Source organism: Mobula birostris, chromosome 29 (genome assembly GCF_030028105.1).
Source record: "Mobula birostris isolate sMobBir1 chromosome 29, sMobBir1.hap1, whole genome shotgun sequence".
NCBI lineage: Eukaryota > Metazoa > Chordata > Chondrichthyes > Myliobatiformes > Myliobatidae > Mobula > Mobula birostris.
The window spans coordinates 8,556,624-8,584,527 of record NC_092398.1 but is presented as its reverse complement, the minus strand read 5'-3'; the positions used below and the strand labels follow the sequence as shown (position 1 = coordinate 8,584,527).

The 27,904-nt window shown below is 44.5% G+C and overlaps 1 protein-coding gene across 3 annotated transcripts in view; it reads left to right on the top strand.

Moving 5' to 3' along the window:
- pacrg (PARK2 co-regulated) overlaps nucleotides 1–27,904 on the top strand; it is a 482,128-nt gene that overhangs the window by 320,525 nt on the left and 133,699 nt on the right. For 2 of the 3 annotated variants that reach the window (XM_072246199.1, XM_072246201.1), the window contains one exon: nucleotides 15,599–15,748. The exons of the other annotated variant lie outside the window; for it this stretch is intronic. In XM_072246199.1, the coding sequence (XP_072102300.1) occupies nucleotides 15,599–15,748 (150 nt within the window). The remainder of the gene's footprint in view (nucleotides 1–15,598; nucleotides 15,749–27,904) is intronic. 3 annotated transcript variants of the gene reach the window in all.

The following is a 27,904-nucleotide window of genomic DNA, read 5'->3' as shown; positions in this document are numbered from 1 at the left end:
CCTGAGTCCAGGGCAGATATTCAGCATGGACGTGTGTCCATTTACTGTTGATAAAAGTCTTTCAGTATTTACTCTATTTCCACTCTTTTGGAATAATTGATAGTGCATCAGGCAGCACCTAGGAAAAGACTATAATCGATATTTCGGGCTGAAACCCCTTCGGCAGGACTGACTTTGGCATCTCTGACAGGTTCTCTCTCACCAGCAAGGGAGAGAGGGACCGTTCCTGCAACAACAAGAGCGGGAGGCCAGCAGCTCCCTTTTCTGACATTACAATCTTCTGCTTCGCTTCTCTTAGTCCCCTGACTTGAGGACCGACAGGCTCTCACCCTCCCTCAAAGAGTGAGGGGGGACCTCTTGAGTGCAGGGGCCTTCTTCCGACAGCAGCGCACGCCGCCTGCTGTCTCGATGTCTCATTCTCCTGCGACATTCCAGTCAGTGACGTTGGCGAGGAACCGGGTCGTCCAGGAGGCCACACCCCAAAGGCCCACATCTTCCAGGCTGCACCTGGAGATACTAAAATGCCAGGCCACACTTCGAGTCCGAGAACCTACCACTCACAGAGAACCACAGATTGAGCCGCAGCTGTAGATTGTGAACTCAAGGATCCATTTTATTGTACTTGGGAACCATTTAATAGCCTCATAGCAGAGGGATAGAAACTGTCCTTGAGCCTACAGGTACATGCTTGCAGGCTTTTGCATCTTACATCCCATGAAAAAGTTTCTCTTGTATACTGTTCATACAGATCAATTCGTTACAGAGTGCATCGGGGTAGTACAAGGTAAGAAAATAACAATGCGGAATAGAGTGTAACAGCCACAGGGAAAGTGCAGTGCAGGTAGGCCAGAAGGTTCAAGGTCATTACGAGGTGGATTGTGAGGTAGAGTCTATCTTATCGTACTGGGGGACCATTTTATTGTCAATCACAAACACAAGGGAGTCTGAAGATGCTGGAAATTCAAATCAACACACATCAAAATGCTGGAGGAACTCAGCAGGTCAGGCAGCATCTATGGAAAAGAATAAACAGCCGACGTTTTGGCCTGAGACCCGGACCTGAAGAAAGGTCTCAGCCTGAAATGTCAACTGTTTATTCTTTACTCATAGATGCTGCCTGACCTGCTGAGATCCTCCAGTATTTTGTGAGTGCCACACCATCTTAGAGTCTTATAACAGTGAGATAGAAGCTGTTCTTAAGTCTGATAGTATGTGCTTTCGAGATCTTGTATCTTCTGTCCGATGGGAGAAGAGAATATCTCCAGGGTGGGTGGGTTCTTACAGCCAAAGGATTATTTTTGAGGTGTGATCATTGTTGAATTATTGGCAGCATGGTAGCTAGTTAGTACATAGAAAGATCCCACAATCCAATTGGATTTGGTAATGCTAACTGAAGGATAAATATTGGACTACTACTCGGCTCCTCTTCATGGAGCTCTGCATCTGAGATAAAGGATTGCTGTCCACTATATTACTAAAGTGAGGAACACACACAAAATGCTGCAGCAACTCAGCAGGTCAGGCAGCATCTATGGAGGAGAATAAATAGTCGATGTTTTGGCCAAGACCCTCCATCAGAACCCTCCAATAAAGCGAGTTCTCTATCTTGCGTGCTTCGGGTGGATACATGAATGGGTGTCTGAGTAAAAGGTAGAATCCACCTTATTGTAGTAGAAATCAACTTTGCATAATACTAAAGTTCAGAATTAACACCAAACAATTTCACTATCTTTGTTGTTTGTCTTCTATTTTCCAAGAACTAACCATTCCTGCAGAAGTACAGTACACATGAAAACAGAGTCACTGGGTTCAAAGTTCAAAGTCGATCTATTATCAATGTATGTATATAGTATCCAACCTTGAGATTCATCTCCTTGCAGGCAGCCACAAAGAAGCACCCATTTTTAAAAAAAAACACAAAACAAGACCATCAAACATGCAAAAAGAGGAATAAACCTTTTATTGAAAAGGAATAGTTTTGGCAATCTTCCATATTTGGTGCTAATATTTAAAGAACATCCATGCCAAGCAACCAGACTGAAGGAGGTTGGTTTGAAAGCATGGTACGATTGGAAACAATTTGGAAGATGTGTAGCTTGGGTGGCTGACGGTTGGGTTGAAATGTTCTCCAAACTTGGTAATTTACTTGCAAGTAAATTGCTAGGATCAGAGAACAATTCAACCCAACCATGATACAATTACTTTTGGAGGCATTGCCCTTTTCCATTCTTGCAATCTTGCATTCAGATAATTTAATTGAGCCAAGGAAAAAATAATGTTTTCCCATTTTTGATTGAGGGAATAAATCAGCCAAGATGGAGTGGTGGAACAGAGTTGATGGGCCGAATGGCCTAAATCTGCTCCTATGTCTTATGGTCGTGGAAATAACTCCGAAAATGCATAGTTGGTGGTTGAGTTGAGTTGTTCTCCAATCTCGGCAAACCATTTGCAAATGTTTCACCTCCGTCCGAGGGGGTATCATCAGTGCACTGTTTACTTGTGGTGTGACCTCCAATGCTTGGCCTTCATAAACTTCTCAATCAGCTGATTGGGAGTCATTACAGAAACTTTCTTATTGTCTTAAGGTCTTATTGTCTATGAGAGTTTAATAATAAAAATGGTTCTAGTGGTTTCATACTTCACTTCAAGTACAGACCTCAATGTTTAGTCTGTATAAAAAAAATGCATAGGAAAAAAAATAGAATGAGCAGATCTCTAAGATTCAACAATTTTCAACATGTTGTGTAGAGGAGGCACCTTCTTGCAGTGGGTGGTAAGTATGTGGCGCAAGCTGCGACAGGAAATGGTTGAGACAGGTACCGATATGAACATTGAAAAGATATTTGGATGGATACCTGGTGAGAAGATCTTTCCAGAAAGGGTTCCCAATCCCTCGGTTAATGGTATGGGTCCATGGCATAAAAATGGTTGGGGACCCCTGGTTGAGAGGGATATGAGCAAAATGTGGGCAAATGGGACTCGCTTAGGTGGGTGAGTTGGGCCAAAGGGCCTGTATCAATGCTGTATTGCTGTACATAACATCAAAACAGCGAGCTATTGGCAGGAGCAATATCTCCCTCTCTCCCTCGCTAGATCTGAGATGTCGAAGTGTTGGGATGGACAGTAGTTTTTTGATGGACTCTGGATCAAGGTCTCTTTGGGGGCACTTCTATTGCTTGCACGATGGGGGGAGGGTCAGTGCTTTTGCCGGAGGAAGTTGGGGGAGGGTTGATGCCTCTGCTGCTACTAGTGCGTAGGAGGGGAGGGGGCAGTTTTCAGTTCTGATGCTTCTATCATTCATTCTTTGCGGTGTTTTCTGTTTCGTGGATGTCTGTGAAGAGTAAGAACTTCGGGTGGAATATGTTCCCTGATATTAAATTTAACCATTGAACCACTGGACTCCAGAATCAGGTTTATCATTATTGACATATGCCATGAAATTTGATCTTTTGTGGTAAGACTACAGTGAAATACATAAAAAGGTTACTATAAGTCACAGTTGGAATATTAAAGAGTAAATAAACAGTGGGGCAGTGTTCATGGGTTCATTCTCCATTCAGAAATCTGATGGTGGAGGGGAAGAAGCTGTTCCTGAAATATTGAGTGTGTGTCGTTAGGCTCTTGTTCCTCTTCCCTGATGGTCGCAATGAGGTGAGGGCATGTCCTGGACGGCGAGGACTCTTAATGGTGGATGTCTCTTTCTAGAGCAGGGCTTCCCAACCTGTGGTCCACGGACCCCTTGCTTAATGGCATTGGTCCATAGCGTTAAGAAGGTCGGGAACCCCTGTTCTGGAGGCATCACTTAATGAAGTTGATACATGGGAGGCTGGTGCCCATGATGAAGCTGGCCAAGTCTACAGCGCTCTGCAGCTTTCTTCCAACCCTGTGCAACGGCCGCACCATACCCAGTGATGCAACCAGTCGGAATGCTCTCCGCAGTGCATCTGTAGGGATTTGCTTGAGTCTTTAGGGGCATACCAAATCTCCTCAAATTCCTAATGAAATATAACTGCTGCCCTGCCGTATTTGTAATTGCATCAATATGTTGAGCCCAGGATAGACCTACGAAGGTGTTGGCATCCAGGGACTTGAAACTGCTCACCCTTTCCACTGCTGACCCCTCGATGAGCCCCAGTTTGTGATCTCCTGACATCCTTTTCCCGGGGTCTGCAATCATTTTCTTGGTGTTACTGAGTGCAAGGTTGTTGTTGTGACTTTGTGGTCCCTTATATTCTTTAAAATTCAATCATGTAAAATGCAATATCTCATTCATCCTGAATTGAGGCATCATCCAAGGCTTATAGAGTCATGGAACAATACAGCACGGATACAGACCCTTTGGCCCATCAAGTCCATGCCAACCACAGTGTCTACCCAGCTAGTCCCAATTTCCTACATTTGGCCTATATCCGTCAAATATATCTCCAATGTATCTTTCCAAGTCCTTCTTAGTCGATACTATTCCACTTGCCTCAACCACTTCCATGAATTAATTTTCAAAGTTTCAAAGTGCATTTAATATCAGAGTATGTATACAATGTACAACCTGACATTCATCCTCTTAACAAGAGATCCAAAAAAAAACAAGAAACCCTAGAGAACAATAGAAACATCAAAATCCCAAAGGCCTCCCTCCCTCCCTTCACATAAGGCATTAACCCCCATCCAACCCCCAGTTGCACCAGCTGAATCACCGATTCCCCCTCCTCCTACCCCCACCACCGCCAATCATGAACGCAGCAGAAAAAGCACCAGTGGAATGGAGTTTAGATCCAGACCTGTTGGGCACAGAGATGGGGGTACTTGTTAGAGTGTCTTCTGGAGTCAGGTTATATAGCAAACTATTAACTTCAGTAACCAATGTTCAGATCTGAAAATGGGTTGATTAGAATTAAAATGCAGCCCTGGACAATTGGCTTCCTGGATGCCCGTTGACTGAAAACCAGACAACGCTGATGAACATATATTTTGGGTGTCTGGAGTGTGGGTGCGAAGAAGGAGGTGTGTGAATTATATGTAATTCAAAGGAAGCGTTGTAGATACATTGTGACTATAGACTGGTCCTTTATCATTAGCATCTAAAATGTCAGGTAATATTGGGTCGAACAGGCCTCTTCAGAGAGGGTTTCATGTTGTTGAATAAAAGGCTACTTTTATATCTACCAGCTACGTCTCTTTGTTCACGTGACAACAGGGTTGACAACTGAGAGACAACCACACTGCCTTGGGTAGGGTTTATCTTCTCAGAGTCAGAATCAGGTTTAATATCATTGGCACATGTCGCGCGTGCGCGCACACACACACACACACACACACACACACACACACACACAAAGATATAGATATAAGTATGTACCTATATATATATGTGTATAAGTCTAGAGAAGAATGGACATCATATCCATGAACACTAGCTCACTACTTTTTTTAATTTCTATTTTTTCACAACTTATTTAATTTAACTAATTAGTGCAACTAATTATTTCAATTAAATAAACAGTGCAAAAATAGAAATGAAAAAGTAGTGAGACGGTGTTTATGGGTTCAATGTCCGTTCAGAAATTGGACGGCAGAGGGGAAGAAGCTGTTCCTGAATCACTGAGGCTTCTGCACCTCCTTCCAGACGGTACCAATAAGAACAAGGCATGACCTGGGTGATGAGGGTCCTTAATGATGGATGCCAAGAGGGATCGTACCTTGAAGATGCCCTGGATACTACAGAGGCTGGTGCCAAGGATGGAACTGACTAAGTTTACGACTTGCTGCAGCTTGTTTCAATCCTGTGCAATAGCCCTTCTGCGCCACACCTTAATGAAAACAAAGTGGAAGGCAGATGCAGGCATTTCAGTTAGCAGGCAGTTAATGGAACTAGTGAGACACAACTGGGAGAAATAGAGTGGGCCAAAAATGTGAAATAATGGGGAGGCACTAATTAAGATAAGTTGCTTGCTGGAACAAATGGATGTTAAATTAGAGACAAAAAGATTGTTGAGAGGATTTAAAAAGCAATGCAGCAATAATTAATGTACTTTGTTAGATAAAAGCTCAGACAAAAACAGTTTCACCTGCAGGGCAACATTTATAAAATACATAGTAATTTTTACCAGTGCTGTCTTAACCACAACTCCCAAGCCATGGGGAATCAGAATCAGGATTAATATCACCAGCATACGTTGTGAAATTTGTTGTCTTTGCGGATCAGTACAATGCATTACACAATAAAAAACTGAGAATTACAGTAAGTATATATATATTGAATAGTTAAATTACATAAGTAGTGAGGTGGTGTTCATGGGTTCAATGTCCATTCGGAAATCGGACGGCAGAGGGGAAGAAACTGGAATTTAGAAGGCTGAGATGGGAGCTTATTGAAACATGTAAGATTATTGAGGGATTGGACGCGCTGGAGGCAGGAAGCATGTTCCTGTTGATGGGTGAGTCCAGAACCAGAAGCCACAGTTTAAGAATAAGGGGTAGGCCATTTAGAACGGAGTTGAGGAAAAACTTTTTCACCCAGAGAGTGGTGGATATATGGAATGCTCTGACCCAGAAGGTTGTGGAGGCCAAGTCTCTGGATGCTTTCAAGAAAGAGATGGATAGAGCTCTTAAAGATAGCAGAATCAAAGGTTACGGGGATAAGGCAGGAACTGGATACTGATTGTGGGTGATCAGCCATGATCACAGTGAATGGCGGTGCTGGCTCAAAGGGCTGAATGGCCTACTCCTGCACCTATTGTCTATTGTCTATTGTCTAAACTGTTCCTGAATCATTGAGTGTGTGCCTTCAGGCTTCTGTACCTCCTCCCTGACGGCAGCAATGACAAGATGGCATGACCTGGGTGATAAGGAGTTGTTAATTGCCTTTTTCAGGCACTGCTCTCCTTGAAGATGTCTTGGATACGACAGAGGCTAGTGCCCATGATGGAGCTGCCTGAGTTCATGACTTTCTGTAGCTTATTTCGAACCGATGCAGTAACCCCACACCACCACCCTAATCCCCTCCATACCAGATGGGGATGCAGCCGGTTAGAAAACTCTCCACTGTACATCTGTAGAAATTTTTGAGTGTCTCTGTTGAGTTGGTGAGTTGGTACCGAATCAACTCAAACTCCTGATGAAATATAGCCGCTGTCTTGCCTTCTTTGTAGCTGTTGGGTCCAGGTTAGATCCTCAGAGATATTGACACCCAGGAACTTGAACTGGCTCACTCCCTGCACCTCTGATTCGTCATTGACAAGGGTAGCAGGCACAAGGGAACGTAACTGTCTGTATGTAATGTTCAGCATCACATGTTACACTGTATGTGACTGATCAGATGCTGTATTCGCCACAATTGAGGAGGGGCCTCGGCCATCACGCAGCACCCTCCCCATGGAGGATATGTTTTCTTCTCATTGCTACCATGGGGGAAGAGGTACAGAAGCCTGAAGGCCCACACTCAACAATTAACATAGAACATCGACCTTCAAGAGGATCACAACTTCGCCGTTGGGTTTGGAGGCTTGCGTGCCTCAATGACCCGGACAGCTATGCTGGCTGGAGTCAGGGCGTTGTGCTTTGGCTCTTGGTAGGGTCACCAATGCCAAACAGATCAAAGGGTAGAGGTCAAACTACGAGTGAACCATTGGTCCTCCAGGTTCGTGGGTTCAGCTCAGGGCCAACAGCTCTGCCTTGTAAAACAAAGGTTTTGCAGAAACAGCAGTGAAGAATCCTTCTACATCTGAGTGTGATGGTATTTTCCATTTGAGAATTGCATGCCTGACAGTAGTGAAAACCAAGAGGAAGTTACTGACATGATGAAGGAAGCTCTTAACACCGCCAGGGATGAAGAACCTTCATTGCTGCTCTTAAGACTAGTGGTGTATTCAGCAGTGAGTATAGAACGCAGAACAGGGCTGTACAAGAATAGGCCCTTCAGCCCACAATGTTGTGCCAACCCAGTTAAAATGAAATCAAAGACCCCCAAAAACAAATCCCTCCTGCCTGCACAATGTCCAGATCCCTCCATCTTTCTCGCATACATGTGCCTATCCAAATGTCTCTTAAAAGCCTCCATACCAGGCAGTGCATTCCTGGCATCCACCACTCTCCGAGTAAAAAATCCTACCCCTCACATCCCCCTTGAACTGCCCCCTCTCACCTTCAATGCATGCCCTCTGGTATTAGACATTTCAACCCTGGGAAACAGATACTGTCTGTTTACTCTATCTATGCCTCTCATAATCTTATAAACCTCTATCAGATCTAGCCTCAGCCTCCGCAACTCCAAAGGAAACAACCCAAGTTTGTCCAGCCTCTTGTGATAACACATGCTCTCTAAACCAGGCAGCATCCTGATAAACCTCTTCTGCACCCTCTCCATGGATTCAACATCCTTCCTATACTGGGGAGACCAGAATTCAGGGACAGTTTTGTCTCGTCCGTGATCAGATTTATCAACTGCCTATGAATACCACTTCTTTTTCAATAGTTACATTTAATGTCAGAGAAATGTATACAATATACATCCTGAAATTCTTTTTCTTCGCAAGCATCCAGGAAAACAGAGGAGTGCCCCAACGAATGAATAACAGTTAAATGTTAGAACCCCAAAGCCCCTCCAGCTCCCCCTCCCACACACAAACAGCAGCAAAGCAACGACTCCCCTCCCTCACCAACAAAAAAGCATCTGCACCTTCCATCGAGCACTCAAGCATGCAGCAAAGCATCAATAAAGACACAGACTTGTAGTACCCAAAAGACTACTTGTTCACCTGGTAATTCGACATACCACAGGCTCTCTCTCTCCCTAATAAGGGAAAAAGAGATGTCCCCATTTCACAGCAAGAGGGAAGGCAAAACAAAACAATTCGCCGATTTATGGCGTTAAAAGTCACTTTTTCCGAGCTCTATGCCCAAAGAACTCGAGTCTCTGGGCACACAGCCAGCAGCCAGCTCGCTGCTTTCGATCTTCCGTGTACTCCCACGACACATCAGGCGATGGCACCGAGCTCGAATCCACCCGCCTCCAGAGGCACGAAGATCCGGCACCCTGAAGGCGTGCTGGTCTTCCAGGCTGTGCCCTTGGCATATCGAAAAGTAGCCAGACGTGAGGCCCTGAGAGCTGGTCCCATTCCCGCAAAGAACCAGTCAGAGTGTAACTCCAGGTCAGGGTCTTCAAAATAACCCTGAAAAGGAAAAAAAAGAGATATTAAAGATAGAAATAGCGCTGCTCCCAAAGATGCAAGCAAAGGGGTTGCTGTTAGCTGCCATCAACCTAAGCTCCGACTTCCGAGAAGGATTTTGCACCAGGTTATAGAGTCATAGGGAAGTACAACAGAGAAACGTTTAGTCCATGGTGAAAGCATTTAAACTGCCTTCTCCCATCAACGTGTGCGGGCATCACAGCCCTCCATAACCCCACCATCCCTGTACCTATCCAAACTTCGTTTAAACATTGAAATCGATCTCACATGCATTACGTGTGCTGGCAGCTCATTCCACACTCTCATGACCCCCTGAGCGAAGAAGTTACCCCTCATGTTACCCTTAAACTTCTCACCTTTCATCCTTAACCTATGATCTCTGGCTGTAGTCCCACTCAACCTCAGTGGAAAAAGACTGTTTGTATTTACTCTATCTATACCCCTCATAATTTTGCATACATTTCTCAAATCTCCTCTCAGTCTTCTACGTTCTAAGGAATAAAGTCCTAACTTATTCAATCTTTCCTTATAACTCAGGTCCTCCAGACCCAGCAACATCCTTGTAAATTTTCTCTGTACTCGTTTGCCCTCAACAGCAGGTATATCACTTTGGATACTGTCAGTAGGGATGACCTAACAGAGGAAAGTCACAGTCTCTGGCATTAAGTCTGCCTCTGTGACTCAGAAGGGAAGGGAGAAGAAGAGGCATGCTGTGGAGATAGGTGATTTGTTAGTTAGAGGAACAGACAGGAGGTTCTGTAGGTGAGAACGGGATTCCCGGATGGTATGTTGCTTCCCAGGTGTAAGGTTTCGGAGTATCTTGGATTGAATCCTCAACATTCTTAAGTGGGAGAGTGAAGAGCCAGAAGTCGTGGTCCGTGTATGTACCAATGACATGGGTAGGATGAGTTATGAGGTTCTGCAGAGAGTGTTCATGGAGTTAGGTGCTAAGTTAAAGGGCAGGATCTCCAGGGTTGTGATCTCAAGATCCCTACCCATACCACATGCTAGTGAGGCCAGAACTAGGCAGATTATACAGTTTAATACATGGCTAAAGAGTTGGTTTAAGAGAGAGGGCATAAGATTTTTAGATTATTGGGCTCTCTTCCAGAGAAGGTGGAACCTGTATAGAAGGGGAAGTTTGCATCTGAACTGGAGGGGGACTAATACCCCAGCGGGAAGGTTTGTTGATGCTGCACTGTGGGTTTAAACAAGAAGTTGCAAGGGGATGGGAAACAGAGTGCCAGAAGAGTTTGCGGAGAGACTGCGGAGGCAGATGTTGGTAAGACCTCAGACAAAGTCAGGAATCAAAAGGCTGAGGGTGATGGTTGACGGGTAGTAACTGTTTTTGAACCTGATGGTGCAAGTCCTGAGGCTCCTGTACCTTCTTCCTGATGGCAGCAGCGAGAAAAGAGCATGGCCTGGGTGGCGGGGATATCTGAAGATGGATGCTGCTTTCCTGCGACCGCATTTCATGTAGATGTGCTTTGTGGTTTACCATGCTGAATGTCATTAAATTAATAAATTAGAAAGCCTGACATAGAGTATGTCCACATGTTGGTCCCTACAAATGGCAAAAGTAGTTCTGCCTCTGTCTGTCTCTCTCTCTCTCTCTCTCACTCTCTCTCTATCCACTTTTAGTAATTGTTCTGTCTCTCTGTCTCTGTCTCATCTGACTGCCTCGGTCTCTCCCTCTCTCTGTGCCTTATCAGTCTGCCTCTCCCTCTCTCTGTGTCTTGTCTCTCTGCCTCTGTCTCTGTGTCTCATCTGTCTGTCTCTGCCTCTCCCCCTCTCTCTCTCTCTCTGTGCCTCTCCACTATTAGTAATTGTTCTATCTCTCTGCCTTTGTCTCTGTCCCTCTCTCTGTGTCTCATCTGTCTGCCTCTGTCTCTCTCTGTCTCTCTCTCTCTCTCTCTCTGTCTCTCCACTTCTAGCAATTGTTCTTTTAAATCTGTCTTGTGCACTGTGGAAGAAGTTACTAAATCGAGTGCATTTTGTGTATTTTCTGACATGGAAAAAAATGACTAGGAGATGTCAGGAAAACAATGGAACACTTTCATTACCTCAGGGATGGCCGGTAGCTTTAAGATGCCGGAGGAAAATCTGAGTACCTGAGGGATACTTGTGTGGTTGCAGGAGAAACATGTAAATTTCACACAGACAGAACCCAGGTCACTGGAGCTATAAGACAGGGATGCTCACTGTCCAATTACCATTCACCCATTACCCCTCGTATCTAATTTAGACTGGCTTCCAATTAAGAAGTCCTGTCAACCAACAATCTGCAGAGCTCTAAGTTAACCCACACACCCATTTAAAATTTTATCCGCAAAATTCAAAGTAAATTTATTATCAAAGTATGTCTCCATATACAACCCTGAGATTCATATTCTTGTGGGCATACTCAATAAATCCATAATGGAATAATAACCATAGTAGTATCGATGAAACAGTACCAATGTTGGTGTTCAGCCAGGGTGCAGAAGACAACAAACTGTGCAAATACAAAGAGAAAGAAATAATAATAATAATAAATAAGTAATAAATATTAAGAACATGAGATGAAGAGTCATTGAAAGTGAGTCCATACATTATGGGAGCATTTCAATGATGGGGCAAGTTATCCCCTTTGGTTTAAGAGCCTGACGGTTTAGGGGTAATAACTATTCCTGAACATGGTGGTGCGAGTTGTGAGGCTCCTGTACCTTCTTCCTAATGGCAAAAGTGAGAAGAGTGCATGTTCTGGGTGGTGGGGGTCTCTATTGATGGATGCTTCTTTCCTGTGACAGCACTTCATATAGACGTGGTCAATGGTGGGGAGGGCTTTGCATGTGATGGACTGGGCTGTATCCATGACTTTTCTGTAGGATTTTCCACTCAAGGGCATTGTAAGACTTATCAATTTTACAATTCTTCTTCCAAATACCTCAAGTTGTCTGATGGTCTTGTGGTATTGTAAGACATCCTCATTAACTCTTCTAAGCTTATCCATACATCCCAGTGTTGACCTTTGATTAAACTGGTATCATTCTACTTCAGAGAAACAAACCTTTCATGACCAAAGCTCTCCACTTCACTCTCTGTCTCTTGGCCTCACTTCTTCAAGACCCACTCCTGCCCTAATGTGTGCTTATGTAATTTGATATTGAGTTGGGTTTCTTGACTCCACCAGGGCATTTTGTTATGATGAAGATCATGCAATGATTCAGCATGGAATCAAGCTCTTCAGCCCAGCTACGCCATGCCAACTCACATTCCCATCAAAGAAAATCCCATTTTTCTGTATTTGACCCAGATCTTTCTGACGATATCCTACCCATGGACCTGTCCAAGTGTATTTTGAATATTGCTTATATACCTGCTACAACCACTTCTTTCAGCAGCTCATTCCATGTCATTCCATGTAATGACTGCCTTCTATGTGTAAACGTTTCCCCTTAGGCTCTTACTCGATCTCTCCCCGCTCATCCTAAACTAGGGGTTCTGAACCTTGTTATGCCATGAACCTTTTGGCAGTCCAGTGAAGCCTATGGACCCCTTCTCAGAATTATGTATTTTAATTGATACAATAAAATACCCTGGATCACAAAAGAAACTAATTATATTGAAATACTGTTATCAATATATTAAAGAAAAACAAATTTGTGATATAGTATTATCACAAATACATCTGCCCATACAACTCCTCCCTCAGCTCCATTCAGGGCCCCAAACAGTCCTTCAAGGTGAGGCAACACTTCAGCTGCGAATCTGCTGGGGTCATCTATTGTATCTGGTTCTCCCAATGGCAGCCTCCTCTACATTAGTGAGACCCGTCGCAATTTGGGGAACCACTTCATGGAGCACCTCCGCACCATTTGCCACAAGCAGGACTTCCCAGTGGCCAAACATTTTAATTCCCGTTCCAACGTGCCCATCCACGGCCTCCTCAGGGTGGAGGAGCAACACTCTGTATTCTGTCTGGGTAGCCTCCAATCTGACGCCATGAATATAAGGTGAACCTTCTGGTGAACAAAATTTCCCCTCTCTCCCACTTCCTGTATTCCCCATTCTGATCTTTTACTTCTTATCACCTACCTATTACTTCCCCTGGGTCCCCTCCTTCTTCCCTTTCTCCTGTAGTCCACTCTCCTCTCCTATCAGATTCCTTCTTCTCCAAGCCCTTGACCTTTCCCATCCTCCTGCCTTCACCTATCACTTTCCAGCTAGCCTCTTTAATTCAGGCATTGCCCCGAACCCCATTCCTTCTCCGTCCTGAAGAAGGATCACACCCAAAACATTGTCTGTTTACTCTTTTCCATAGATGCTGCCTGACCTGCTGAGTTCCTCCAGTGTTTTGTGTGTGTTGCTAAGTGATACGTGTGCTCCTTTATTAACGCACTAAATAACAAAACTATACATTTTACTATGCAAGTTAAAATTAAATTTTATCTTTTATAACATAAAGCATCCCACCCACACTGCTCATGGGCTGTTTGTCCCACTCCCATCAGGGAAGAGGCTATGTAGCATCCACACCAGGACCACCAGATTCATGAATAATCAGGTTGATTAACACCTCCTCCCACTGCTCACCCACTCCACAACCACTGCTTTATTATTTCCTGTTCAAATAATCTTATTTTCTCACCCCTCATGGGTGGTGTGTATGTGTATTTTTCCCTCAATCTCAGGTCGTCTACCAGAGGCCGGGAGCTTGAGGGTTTGGCCCACTATCCTTGCTGTTCCAGTAGTGCGTTCTTCAGGACCAAAATCTCAGATGTTGTTCCTGGGATTTGTTGGAGCCACTCTCACAGTCCAGGTGTCACAGCTCCAAGTGCTCATATCACCACTGGGATTACTCTGATTTTAACTTTCCACATCCTTTCTATCTGCTCTTTCAAGCCCTGGTATTTCTCCAGCTTCTCATATTCTTTCTTCCTGATGTTACTGTCATTCAGGATTGCCACGTCTGTTACTATAGCTTTCTTCTGTTTCTTGTCCAGTATTACAGTGTCTGGTTGGTTAGCCAGTACCTGCTTATCAATCTGTATTTGGAAGTCCCACAGGATCTGAGCTCTGTCATTCTCCACTTCCTTCTCTGTGTTTCCCATTTGGACTTGGGAGCGTCCAATCCATACTCAGCGCAGATGTCCCTGCACACAATCCCTGGTGTGCCATTCAGTGTGTGTTGTCCCTGCCTGCATCTTGCACCCTGCTACTATGTGCTGGATGATTTCAGTGGATTCCTCGCACGGTCTGCATCTTGGGTCCTGTCTGGTGGCCGACACCGGGAACCATCTGGGCTCCATGGCGCGGGGGTCTGGGGTTCAGGTCCCAGTGGTGGCGGCCCGGTAGGGGACTTGGGCTGGACCCTTGCACTTACATTAAATCTGCCCAGAAAAACCTCCGATGAGAGTGACAAGAGCAAGACGAGTCACCAAAATTTTTTAATCTTTAAAATAATGTTTTTTTTTTCTTGAGACATTGTAAGTGTTGCTTATTTCGATGTGCTCGTGTTAATTTTGGATAATAATAATAATAAAAAAAGATTTGAAAAGAAAGAGTCATGACAGCTTGGATGTCACTCAGATTAACAAGGTCCGCACCAATAGATAGGGAACCGGGTCCATCTGACAAGAAACTGGCTAACAGAACAAATAATAAACGGACGAGAGTGGACTATACATATAAGCTAAACTTATACTTATGTTAATATAACATGTACTTACAATATATTTATCTAGAATAACAATCATTTTGTTCTCCTTTACACTCATGTACTGAAGAATGGCAATAAACTATTTTGAATGTGGAATCTTGAAATATGGCCTCACCAATTTCTTGTAGAACTCTTCGATAAAACAAGCAAAATTGCTGAGAGCTTCATCAGGTGAAGCAGAGTTTCCACTTCAGATTGATGATTTGTTCTTAGAGCCAAAATGTAATAAGCTGATGTTCCACTTGTAGAGTTTTCCCAGGTTGATGCAAGGTCCTGAGGAAGGGTCTCGTCCCGAAACGTTGACTGTTTATTCATTTCCGTGGATGCTGCCTGACCGGCTGAGCTTTTCCTGCATTTGGTGTGTGTAGCTCTGTACTTCCAGCGTCTGCAGAATTTTAGATACAAAACTGTTTGCTTTTTTTAATGGGTCAGACGCTTGATTAGAAATGTGGCATTTACTCCTGCGAATGACTGAAAGGCTTTCACGTCCCTTGGGGTATAAACAGTGCGAGGACAAAATAATAACAGAAAGCTTCAATGCTACATAAACATGCTGGACAGGCTAATAAGTCTTGGCTGGCAGAAAGAAATGGAAATTGGGGAAGGCGAACGCCAGGGATCTAATACTGCTCTCAGCTAATGATACACCATCATCTCAGCGGGGAGCATTTAATCAGAACACTGGCTCATAACCCTTTCCTGTCTTACACAGATGCCCTGAACACCCGGAACAAGCATGTTATTTGTACCACACTGAAAATCCTGCAGCATCTTGTCGTATCGGGAGAGCGGGTGGGTGAGGCATTGGTTCCCTACTATCGTCAGATATTGCCTATTCTCAACCTTTTTAAAAACATGAACGGTAAGTGGCAGATGCAGGGGGTGGTCACCTCCCGAGCTATTCTTATGACGTACTTATTCATGAGTTCCTGCACTGGACGACATAGTAGTGTAGCGGTTAGCACAACGGTTTACGATGCAGGCGACCGGGGTTCAATACTCGGTAAGGAGTTTGAACGTCTCCCTGTGATCATGTGGGTTTCCTCCAGTTGCACTCCCACAATCCAACCCGTTGGTAGGTTAGTTGGTCATTGTAAGTTGCCCCGTGACAAATAGACTAGCACGGGGTTGGCAGCCGGTACTGTAGTGGCAGCTGCACTGGACAATCGAGTGGTCCCCAGCGGCTCCTTGCACCCTTTCCATCTATTGAGTGTCGAGCTAGCAACTTGGCAAAACATGTTGAAGAAAAGGCAAGGCTGTTGCCCAGTGCGCTACAAGGCACAGAGAGGGACAACAGCAAAGGGCTGGAAAGACCTTTTCCATGGTGTATCTCAATTATTCTCAATAAATCAGAAGTTTAAAGACGTCTTTCAGAGCTCTGGGACAATAAGCATCAAATGTTTTATGCCATAACTTCTGGTGAATGGCACTGAGTTGAGATCCATGGGCAGATTCTGGAAGTATTCCGAACCTAATTCTGAACTGCGTTCCAAAACATTATTCCGAATCTGATTCCGAATCTGCATTCCGAAACTGCATTCAGAAACTGGTTCCGAAACTGGTTTAGAGTCATAGAGAAGTACAGCAGAGAATCAGGCCCTTCGGCCCATCTAGTCCATGCCAAAATTGTTTAAACTGCCTGCTCGCTTCAACCTGCTCCGAGACCATAGCCCTCCATACCCTTACCATCCGTGTACCAATCCAAACTTCTCTTAAATGTTGAAATTGAGCTCGCACACACCAGTTGCACTGGCAGCTCGTTCCACACTCTCACGGCCCTCTGAGCGAAGATGTTTCCCCCTTATGTTCCCCTTAAGCTTTTCACCTTTCACCCTTAACCACGACCTCTGGATGTAGTCCCACCCAAGCTCATTGGGAAAAGCCTGCTTATATTTACCCTATCTCTTCTCTTCATAATTTTGTATAGTTCTATCAAATCTCTGAATCTTCTATGTTCTAAAGAATGCAGTCCTAACTTGGTCAATCTTTCCTTATACCTCAGGTCCTCCAGTCTCTCGTAAGTTTGCTCTGCTCTCTTTCAACCATGTTTCCATCTATCCTGCAAGTACAAGACCAAAACAAACAGTATTCTGAATCTAATTCCACGTCAAAGCAGGATCTCCCAGTGGGTACACATTTTAATTCCACATCCCATTCCCATTCTGATATGTCTATCCACGGCCTCCTCTACTGTCAAGATGAAGCCACACTCAGGTTTGAGGAACAACACCTTATATTCCGTCTGGGTAGCTTCCAACCTGATGACATGAACATTGACTTCTCAAACTTCCGCTAATGCCCCACCTCCCCCTCGTACTCCATCCATTATTTATTTATATACACACATTCTCTTTTTTCTCTCTCTCCTTTTTCTCTCTCTGTCCCTCTCTCTATATACCTCTTGCCCATCCTCTGAGTTTCCCCCCCTCCCACTTTTCTTTCTCCCTCGGCCTCCTGTCCCATGATCCTCTCATATCCCTTTTGCCAATCAACTTTCCAGCTCTTGGCTCCATCCCTCCCCCTCCTGTCTTCTCCTATCATTTCAGATCTCCCCTTCTCCCTCCCACTTTCAAATCTCTTACTATCTCTTCTTTCAGTTTGTCCTGACGAAGGGCCTCGGCCAGAAACGTCGACTGTACCTCTTCCTAGAGATGCTGTCTGGCCTGCTGCGTTCACCAGCAACTTTTATGTGTGTTGCTTGTATTCCGAATCTGATTCTCTGGTGAATGTTGATTTGAGCTGCATGAGTAGCTCCATGGAATGTAGCCTCAATGCAATGCTATTGTAATTGGAATTATTAACAAGCAGAACGATGTTGGTCAGCCCACTGACTCTGTGCCAACAATTCAGCCAATTCCATCGTTTGCCTTACACTCTTGCAACTTTTTTTGTCCAATATTTTCATCTATTTCTCATTTGAAAGCTGCAGTAAGCCTGTACCCATAACCCATGGCTGCCTGGAAGAAGTTTATATGTTCTCCCTGTTCTTGGGAGCGATGGAGGATGAGAGATGACCTGATAGAGGTGTAAAAGATGATGAGAGGCATTAATCCTATGGATAGCCAGAGGCTTTTACCCAGGGCTGAAATGGCTAACACGAGGGGGCATGGTTTTAAGATGCTTGGAAGTAAGTACAATGGGGATGTCAGGGGTAAGTTTTTCACACAGAGAGAGGTGGGTGCGTGGAATGCACTGCTGGCGAAGGTGGTAGAGGTGGATATAATAGAGTCTTTTAATAGATTCTTAGATAGGTACATGGAGCTTGGAAAAATTGAGGGCTATGCAGTAGGGAAGATCTAGGCAGTTTCTAGAGTAGGTTACATGGTCGGCACAACATTGTGGGCCGAAGGGCCTGTAATGTGCTGTAGATTTTCATGTTTCTATGTGGCCACATGGGTTTCCTCCAGGTGCTACGGTTTCCTCCCACATTCTAAAGACGTATTGGTTGCTTTGTTAGATTAGATTATGAGGACACGCAGTCCTCTTTTATTGTCATTTAGTAATGTATGCATTAAGAAATGATACAATGTTTCTCCGGTGTGATATCACAGAAATACAAGACAAACCAAGACTGAAAAACTGACAAAAACCACATAATTATAACATATAGTTACAACAGTGCAAAGCAATACCGTAATTTGATGAAGAACAGACCATGGGCACGGTAAAAAAAAGTCTCAAAATCTCTCGAAAGTCCCATCATCTCACGTAGATGGTAGAAGGAAGAAAAACTCTCCCTGCCATGAGCTTCCAGTGCCGCAAACTTGCCGATGCAGCACCTTGGAAGCACCCCGACCACAGCCGACTCTTGAGTCCATCCGAAAACTTTGAGCCTCCGACCAGCCCTCCGACACCGAGCACCGAGCACCATCTCTGCCAAGAGCTTCGACCCCGGCCCCTGCAACAGGCAATAGGCAAAGCCGAGGATCTGGGGCCTTCCCCTCCGGAGATTCTCGATCACACAGTAGCAGTGGCAGCGAAGCGGGCATTTCAGAAGTTTCTCCAGATGTTCCTCTGTGCTTCTCACGTCCGTCTCCATCAAATCAGGATTGTGCACGGCATCCTACTTCACAAATACGATGTCATTTCGGAGCAGCTGCGCGCGCTGCGTCACGCCGCCATCTTCTCCTCCCTTTGGTCATTGTAAATTGTCCCGAGACTAGGCTAGGATTAAATGAGGGGATTGCTGGGCAGGACAGCTGAAAGAACTGGAAGGACTTATTCTACACCATATCTCAATAAATCAAAAATAGACATTAAATTTCACTTTCAGGGAATGAAATCCACATAACAAGGTAGAATGGTAGAGTAACAGTTAGTGTAAAGCTTTTACAGTCACCTGGGTTCAAAGTTCAAAGTGCATTTATTATCAAAGCATGTATACTGCACACAACCTTGAGTTTCATCTTCTTGCGGGCAGCCACAAAACAAAGGAATACCATAGAGCCCATTAAGGCTGTCAAACACCCAAGGTGCAAAAAAAAGAATAAATCAAGGAAACAATAAAAAGGTGAACAAATAACACACAGAACGTGAACTGCAAAGTCCACAGCCATGGAACCCTTTCACCGATGCTGCTGGTCCTTCAGTCTGATGGCTGCAGAGTCACAGAGGCAGCTCGGCACGGAGGTGAGTGAAGCTGGTCCTGGAACATGATGGCTGCCGGCCACAGCCTCTGTAAGGAGTTTGTCTGTTCTCCCCGTGAGGGCGTGGGGGCGGAGAGCGAGTTTGTAAAACTGGCAGGGGCAATGGATGTTGGGGATGGTGAGGGTGGAGCACCATGGGAGGGATGTGGGACAGGTGGGAGAGAAGGTATTCCGGGGCAGGTGCAGACACACCCAGACCCGAGGCACCAGGCCAGGTCATTTGATCCCAAACAATTGGTTCATTGATCACTACAGAATGACTGCTAGGTTTTCTTTTTTTACCTTTAAAGACCAATAATGTAAGAAACCCAAGAAATTTTAATTTTCCCCATATTCCTTTCAATGATTGTGTATAACTTTCTTAATACTGCCCAGCTGAGTGTCCCGCATAAATGGGGAAATTAGGAAAACTACTCTAAGCTCACACAACGCACCCAGAGTGCTTGTAGCTCATAACACCACAGACTTCCATAAGTGTACCATTAGCGTAACAAATTAGCCAATAGGATCCAAGCCATCAAGGATGAACAAGTATGAATTAGCCAATAGGATCCAAGCTGTCAAAAATGAAGAAGAATGAATTTTCAAATGGATCCAAGCTGTCAAGGATGAAGATGAATGAATTAGCCAACAGGATCCAAGCTGTCAAGGATGAAAATGAATGAATTAGACAATAGGATTCAAGCTGTCAAGGATGAAGAAGAACGAATTAGTCAATGGGATCCATGCTGTCAAGGATGAAGGAGAACAAATTATCCAATGGATCCAAGCTGTTGAGGATGAAGAAGAATGAATCAGCCAATAAGATCCAAACCGTCAAGGATGATACCGATCCACTTGCATCTCCATGGAGCTGGTCACACTGGAATTCTGATTCAACACATGACTTGCAGTTGCCTTCATCACAACCTGAAGCTTTAAATACCATTAATATTTATGTTTGAAGGAAGTGAGTATCATGGCCATAGGTAATTAGCCAAGAGTTTGAAGCACGGTTTTACCTTATACAAGAGAAAGCTCGCTGCTGGCCAGTTTTGCTTCGGCTGATAAAATATATCCTGATACCCAAAGACAGACTGCTTATGGCAGATTATGCCATAGACTTCCTTAAGCATACCATTAGTGTTACAAATTAGCCAGTGGGATCCGAGCTGTCAAGGATGAAGAAGACCCTTTGCTTGTTCTAAGCCCCTGAGATACGGAACTACCCAATCTACAGACTAAACTTGTCACATTGTAATACACACAGACTGCATTATAAATGCATTCAGAATTAAGGCTCTAAGAGTACACTCAGAACGTAGAACACAATGCCTGTGCTGAACACAATGCCAAATTAAAGTAATTCTCTTCTGCCCATACATGATCCCTATCATTCCATTCCCGCAAATTCATCTATCAGAAACTACTGTTATATCTGTTTCCACCACTCCACCCCACCATCCCAGCAGATTGTTCAAGGCACCTGTAAAGGGGTGGTGGGGGGCACACAGATTTCATTTGAATTTCCCTCTCCCACCTTAATGCATGCCCTTGTGTATTGGACATTTCGGCACCAGGAAAAAGATACTGGCTGTCTATCTGTGTCTGTCATAGACCTATAAACCTCTATCTAGTCTCCTCGCAAACTCTGCTGCTCCAGAGAAAACAACCTAAATTTGTCCAGTTCCTACTTATGACTCGCCAAACTGCGGTCATTCCACACCTCGAGCCTTTAGAAGATCCCCCGTCTTTTCTGGCCAAGGAAGATCTCCAACCACACCCTACTCCTTCAGTGTCACCAAGAGGACATGGCCACAATCATCATGAGGAAAAGTTGGAGATGGATTGGGCGTGTGATGAGGAGAGGCCAACTCCATCATCGAGGCAGCACACCAACGGACTCTTGGAGGGAGGAGGAAACACAGGAGAAGAAAGGAAACTTGGCACTGTATTGTAGAGTTGGAAATGGGAACCCTGAACCACACCTGGACACAAAAGGCTCAGGAGAGACAGAGATGGTGGACCTTCGTTGCTGCCCTAAATGCCAGCAGCATAACAGGCAGTAACTAAATAACTAACTCTGTTTATGACTCATCCCCTCTAATCTGGGCAGCATCCTGATAAACTTCCTCTGTACCCTTTCCAAAGCCTTCACATCCTTTCCGTAATGGGGCGAGCAGAATTCCGCACAATACTTCAAATACACTTATCCAGTTGGAGTCTCGGATTACTTTAAAGTTAATAAAGGCATTTTAAGTTTGGATATTTAAATTTCATGAAGGCACAAGTTGATTTTGAAGAGAAACACATATAGAACACTGGAGGAACTCAGCAAGTCAAACAACATCTGTGAAGGGTGATAAACAGCCAATATTTTGGGCCAAGACCCTTCATCAGGAGTGGAAAGGAATGGACAGAAGCTAGAATGCAGAAGGTGAATGAGTACTATCTAGCAGGTAATAGGTAAAACCTGGTAAGGGGGAAGGGACACAGGTGACAGAGCCAGGGGATAGAGTAGAAGCTGGGACGTGATAGGTGGAACAGGGAAGGGGCTGAAGAAGAAGGAATCTGATAGGACAAGACAGTGGAGCATGATAGAAATGGACCTCCTGCATTGATCAAGACTTCCAGCATCTGCAGAACTTCTTGTGTTTATGTCATATTTAATTTTAAAGATATGGAAACCCAGATGGTCTACTTCGATTGGCCCTTGAGACTACAATGCTGTACATTTCCAATGGGTTTTATCGAAACGACATCTTTTATCACCCGATAGCTTCATATTATGCTAGACTTGATTTCATATATTGAACTTCCCAATCACAGCATACCTCAGAGTTAATCATTCCCTGGAACTCTGAGCACTTTCATAACTTTGAGATGTCTTTGATGGCTGCGGAGAACCTCAGACAAGCATCACTTGCCTCTTAAGGAAACTATCAATGATTCGGTGGAAGGTCTCTGTAGACTGTGTGCATGTCTGAAACATGGCAAGACCAGATTCACCATCGACTCGGCGTATAAACTCAGTGATCCAAAGAACAAATAAAATTATATAGCCCAAGTCCCAGAGTAGCCTGACTGTACCTCCTGTACCTAATAAAATGGCCACTGAGTGTATGCTTGTGGGCTAACGCTGCTGGAGCCCGTCCCCTTCAAGCTGCCTGGCCTGCTGCGTTCACCAGCAGCTTTGATGTGTGTTGCTTGAATTTCCAGCACCTGCAGAATTCCTCGTGTTTACCCCTTCAAGGTTCGATGTGTTGTGTGTTCACAGATGCTCTTCTGCACACCTCTGTTGTAACGCCTGGTTATTTGAGTTACTGTTGCCTTCCTGTCAGCTTGAACCAGTCTGGCCATTCTCCTGACTATTCTCATTAACAAGATGTTTTTGCCCACAAAACTGCTGCTCACAGGCTGTTTTAGGCACCATTCTCTGTACTGAATGGTATGTGTAAAAATCCCTGGAAATCAGCGGTTTCTGAGATACTCAAACCACCCTTTCTAGCACCAAAAATCATTCCGCGGTCAAAGTCACTTAGATCACATTTCTTCCCCATTCTGATGTTTGGCCTGAACAACAGCTGAACCTTCTTGACCATGTCCGCACACGATTGGCTGATTAGATATTTTAAACATGAGAAAGTCTGCAGATGCAACACACACAAAATGGTGGAGGGACTCAGCAGGTCAGGCAGCGTCCGTGGAAAGGAATAAACAGTCTACGTCTCGAGCCAAGGCTCTTCTTCAGGACTGAGAAGGAAGGGGGAACCTGCCAGAATAAAAAGCCGGGGGGAGGGGAAGGAGGCTAGCTGAAAGGTAATATATGATGCCAGGTGGGTGGGAAAGGGCAAGGGCTGGAGAAGATAGGAGGGGAGAGTGGACCATTTGGAGAAAGGGAAGGAGGAGGGGGCCCCAGGGAAGGTGATAGGCAGGTGAGAAGAGGTAAAAGGTCAGAGTGGGGTATGGAGGAAGCGGGGGGGGGGGGTGGCAGAAACTTGTTTTAAGAAGGAGAAATCAATATTCATGTCATCAGGTTGGAGGCTACCCAGGCGGAATATAAGATGTTGCTCCTCCACCCTGAGGGGTGGCCTCATCGTACTAACAAGTGGGAGCAATAATGGGATTAGATATTCACATTAACGAGCAGGTGTACAGGTATACCTAATAAAGTGGCCACTGAGTGAACAATGATCTGACAGCTGTTTGAACCTCTGTAAGTAAAGCGACTGTGGCGAGTTCAAAGTTGATGCCTACATCAATAAAACTGAGGGAACGTAATGCCAGGCTGTCACATAAAATGATTGAGTAGTGACGGAAAGTTATTCCTGTTTAAAATTCAGTTTCAGATGATCAGACAAAGTCCTACTTACGAGCCAATCTACATGTGTAGGCCTTTTTTTTTCTGAGGGAAATGCCACCTTCTGTGTAAAATTTGTATTTGATGGATTTATATACAATGCTAGAAAAGTAATATTGAATGATTTCTGTAGTCAGTTCAAGCAATTGCTCCTGGAAAATCACTTTACATCCTCTTACACGGAGATAGATGAAAGGATTCCGAGATTCTTCTTAACCTGCCAATTTCAATGGCTCGAGCATCAAAAAATTCCGAACAGGAGAATATCAGTATGTCATAGAATTGAAGAGATTCATAATACAGCAGGTTATTTGCCCACCATTAGCTGCCTGGATTAGAGGGCATGTGCCGTAAGGAGAGGTTGGCCAACTTTGCGTTTGTTTTCTCTGAAGTCCCGGAGGCTAAGGGGAGAGCTGATAGAGGTTTGTAAGATTATGAGAGACATAGGCAGAGTATCTTTTTTTCCCAGGATTGAAATATCTGATACTAGAGGGTATGCATTTAAGGAGAGAGTGGGTAAACTCAAAGAAGATAAACAAGGCAGATATTACTGCAGAACAAAGATTTTGCTTCCTGAATACTTTTGGGTGTATCTTATGGATTTTGAGCTGCTGATCATGAGAATCACCATGTATTTTCCCTCTCATGCTCTATTTTTTCGAAGTCACTTATATTTCTCATTTCAATTCATAATTCAAGTCAGAATAATTGATACCAAGATTAAGGAAGTTCATAAATGAAATTGGTCATCAATCTGAAGAAATTCTAGAGGGACCAAAGAAAATCACATGGAAGGCATTCAGGGACTCTGTTGAAAATCTTCTTGGCACTACAGATTTCCAAACTATATACAGCTGGTTGACAACATGCTTCGAGCATACAAAACCATGAAGTACAGCATGCCACTAAAGATTCATTTTCTGCATTCTCATTTAGACTCCTTCCCTGCTAATTTTGGCACTGTCAGCGATGAGCGTGGTGAAAGATTTCACCAGGATATTGCAGTCATCAGCACCATTATGCAATTAAACACATTATATTCAGCAAAAGTTAATTTCTTGTTTCTCCAGATTCCTAAATGATGCAATAATTCCTTCTGAAATTATATTTGTGTTCAGCTTCAAGTGGTCTATCATAAACAAAAAAAAAATTGAGGAAGGAAAACTTCCCAAAAAATTTGTTGTCCAGTGTATTTTGCACAGAGAGTGATAGGTGTGTGGAATGCAGTGCCAGGGGTAGTGATGGATGCCAAATATGACAGGAGCAGAGATGCTCTTAGATAGGCACCTGAAGGTATGAAGACGCGAAGAAGCTCTTTGTTAACCACAAAGCCGAGTGCTTAGCCCTCTGCTCTATTCGCTTCACACCTATGATTATGCGCTACTAAAATCGGGCAGGAAGCGCAGGAATTTCCGCATCACCTGGTTCAGGGACAGTTATTACCCTACAAACAGGCTCCCAACCTGTGGTCCACAGACCCCTTGGTTAATGGTATAAAAAAGATTGGGAACTCTTCTTGTATAACCATAAGACTCTTGAGCTATTACATTCATCACAACTCTGAACTGAATCCACAACCTACAGACTCATTGTTCAGGACTCTACATTACATGCTCTGAATATTATTTATTTACTTTTTTATCCACATGGTTTGTCTTCTTTTGCATATTGGTTGTTTGTCAGTCTTTGTTATATAGAATTTTTAAATAAATTCTGTTGTATTTCTTTATATTCCTGTAAATGCATTCAAGAAGAAGAATCTAGAGGTAGTAAATGGTTTGTTCGTTCCTTAGGTGCCATGTCGTATGATATGGGAGACCATGGCCTCATGACCATGATTATTCTTGGCAGATTCTTCTACAGAAGTGGTTTGCCATTGCCTTCTTCTGGGCAGTGTCTTTACAAGACGGGTGACCCCAGCCATTATTGATACTCTTCAGAGATTGTCTGCCCGGAGTCAGTGGTCACATAACCAGGACTTGTGATGTGCACCAGTTGCTCATACGACCGTCCACCACCTGCTCCCAGTGTTTCATGTGACCCTGTTCGGTGGGGGAGGGGGGTTCTAAGCAGGTGCCTCCCCTACACCCTGCCCAAGGGTGACCTCCAGGCTAGCGGAGGGAAGGAGCGCCTTACACCTCCTTTGTTAGGGACATATCTCCATTCAAAAATTGCAATAAAAGATAACTTTTGGTCATAAATTCACTTTGACTTTGACTTAAGTGGTTGATCCCTAAAGAAGATGAATCTCACGGTAATATATAGTGATGTATACATTCTTTGATAATAAATTTACTGTGATTTTGACTTTGAATTAGATTATGAGGACACTCAGTCCTCTTTTATTGTCATTTAGTAATGCATGCATTAAAAAATTATACAATGTTCCTCCAGTATGATATCACAGAAACACAAGACAGACCAAGACTAAAACTGACAAAAACCACATAATTATAACATATAGTTACAACAGTGCAAAGCAATACCGTAATTTGATAAGAGCAGACCATGGGCGCAGTAAAAAAAAAGTCCCAAAGTCCCAATAGCCCCAACATCTCACGCAGACGGTAGAAGGGAGAAACTCTCCCTGCCATGAGCTTCCAGTGCCGCAAACTTGCCGATGCAACATCCTGGAAGCACCCGACCACAGTCCGACTCTGAGTCCATCCGAAAACTTCAAGCCTCCAACCAGCCCTCTGACACCGAGCCCCGAGCACCATCTCTGCCGAGCGCTTCAACCCGGTCCCGGCCGCCAAGCAACAGGCAAAGCCGAGGATTTGGGGCCTTCCCCTCCAGAGATTTCGGATCGCACAGTAGCAGCGGCAGCGAAACCGACATTTCAGAAGTTTCACCAGATGATCCTCCGTGCTCTCACGTCTGCCTCCATCAAATCAGAATTGTGCACAGCATCCTACTTGACAAATAACAGGAGAGGCGTCGCGCCACCATCACAGGAGAGGCGTCGCGCCACCATCTTCTCCTCCCGCCAACATGCAGGAAATGGAAGGATGTAGGCGTTGTGTAGGCTGAAAAGATTTGTTTATTTGGGCATTTGATTACTAATTGAATTAGTTAGGCACAAGATTGTGGGCCGAAGAGCCTGTTCCTGTGTGGTACTGTTCTTCATTCTATGATCCAGCACGTCTAGGCAGGTCAATGAAGACCTATTGAGACTGATCCCATTTCCCAGGTCTCAGTTCATTACAGCTTGCCAAGAGCTTCGCGTGTTTGTTCCCAATGCACGATGGGAGTGGTACCTCTCGCTCCCTTGTTACTGACAGAGGGAGCCTGTGGCACGTCGAACTGTTGGGGTGAACAGTGGTTTTTGATGGACTGCAGATCATGGTCACTTTGGGGGCTTTGCTGTTGCTTGCTACCAGGTGATGGGAGTGGAGAAGGGGGATGGCTGATGCTTTCTGCTGGAGTAAGTGGGGAGAGGGCTGATTGTGTGTGGGAAGGGGGGGGTCTTTGGTGTTCTAACGTTGTTCCGGTCATTCATTCTTTGGGGATTTTCTTCTTGTTTCGTGGACGTCTGTGAGGAGTAAGAATTTCAGGTGGTATACTGTATACATTCTCTGATATTAAATGGAACCATTGATCCATTAGGGGGGTGTCTCTAACTAGACTCAATTCCTGTCTAATCCTTCTGTCGATTACTTTTAATGTATGTGTCCTGACTGATCTCCTCATGAGCAAGGAAGATTATACTTTCACCTTGTATAGGGAATCTTATCCGGGCGGATAGACCTTGTGAGTCATGGAGGAATGGACAAGGGAATCATGGAGGGAATGATCCCTGTGGAAAGCAAGGGGGGGATTGAAGATGTGCTTGGTGGTAGGAACCCCTTTGGAGATGGCAGAGGTTGCGGAGAACGATGTGTTGGATGTGGAGTGAACAGTGCACTGTCCTAGTGACGAGACCTTGGTGGTAGAAGAGTACTTATTAGTCTCACAGCCTGAGGGAAGAAGTTGGCAGTCCTAGTCATGATGATCCTGTACCTCCTTCCTGGCTGCAGTGAGTCAAAGAGATTGA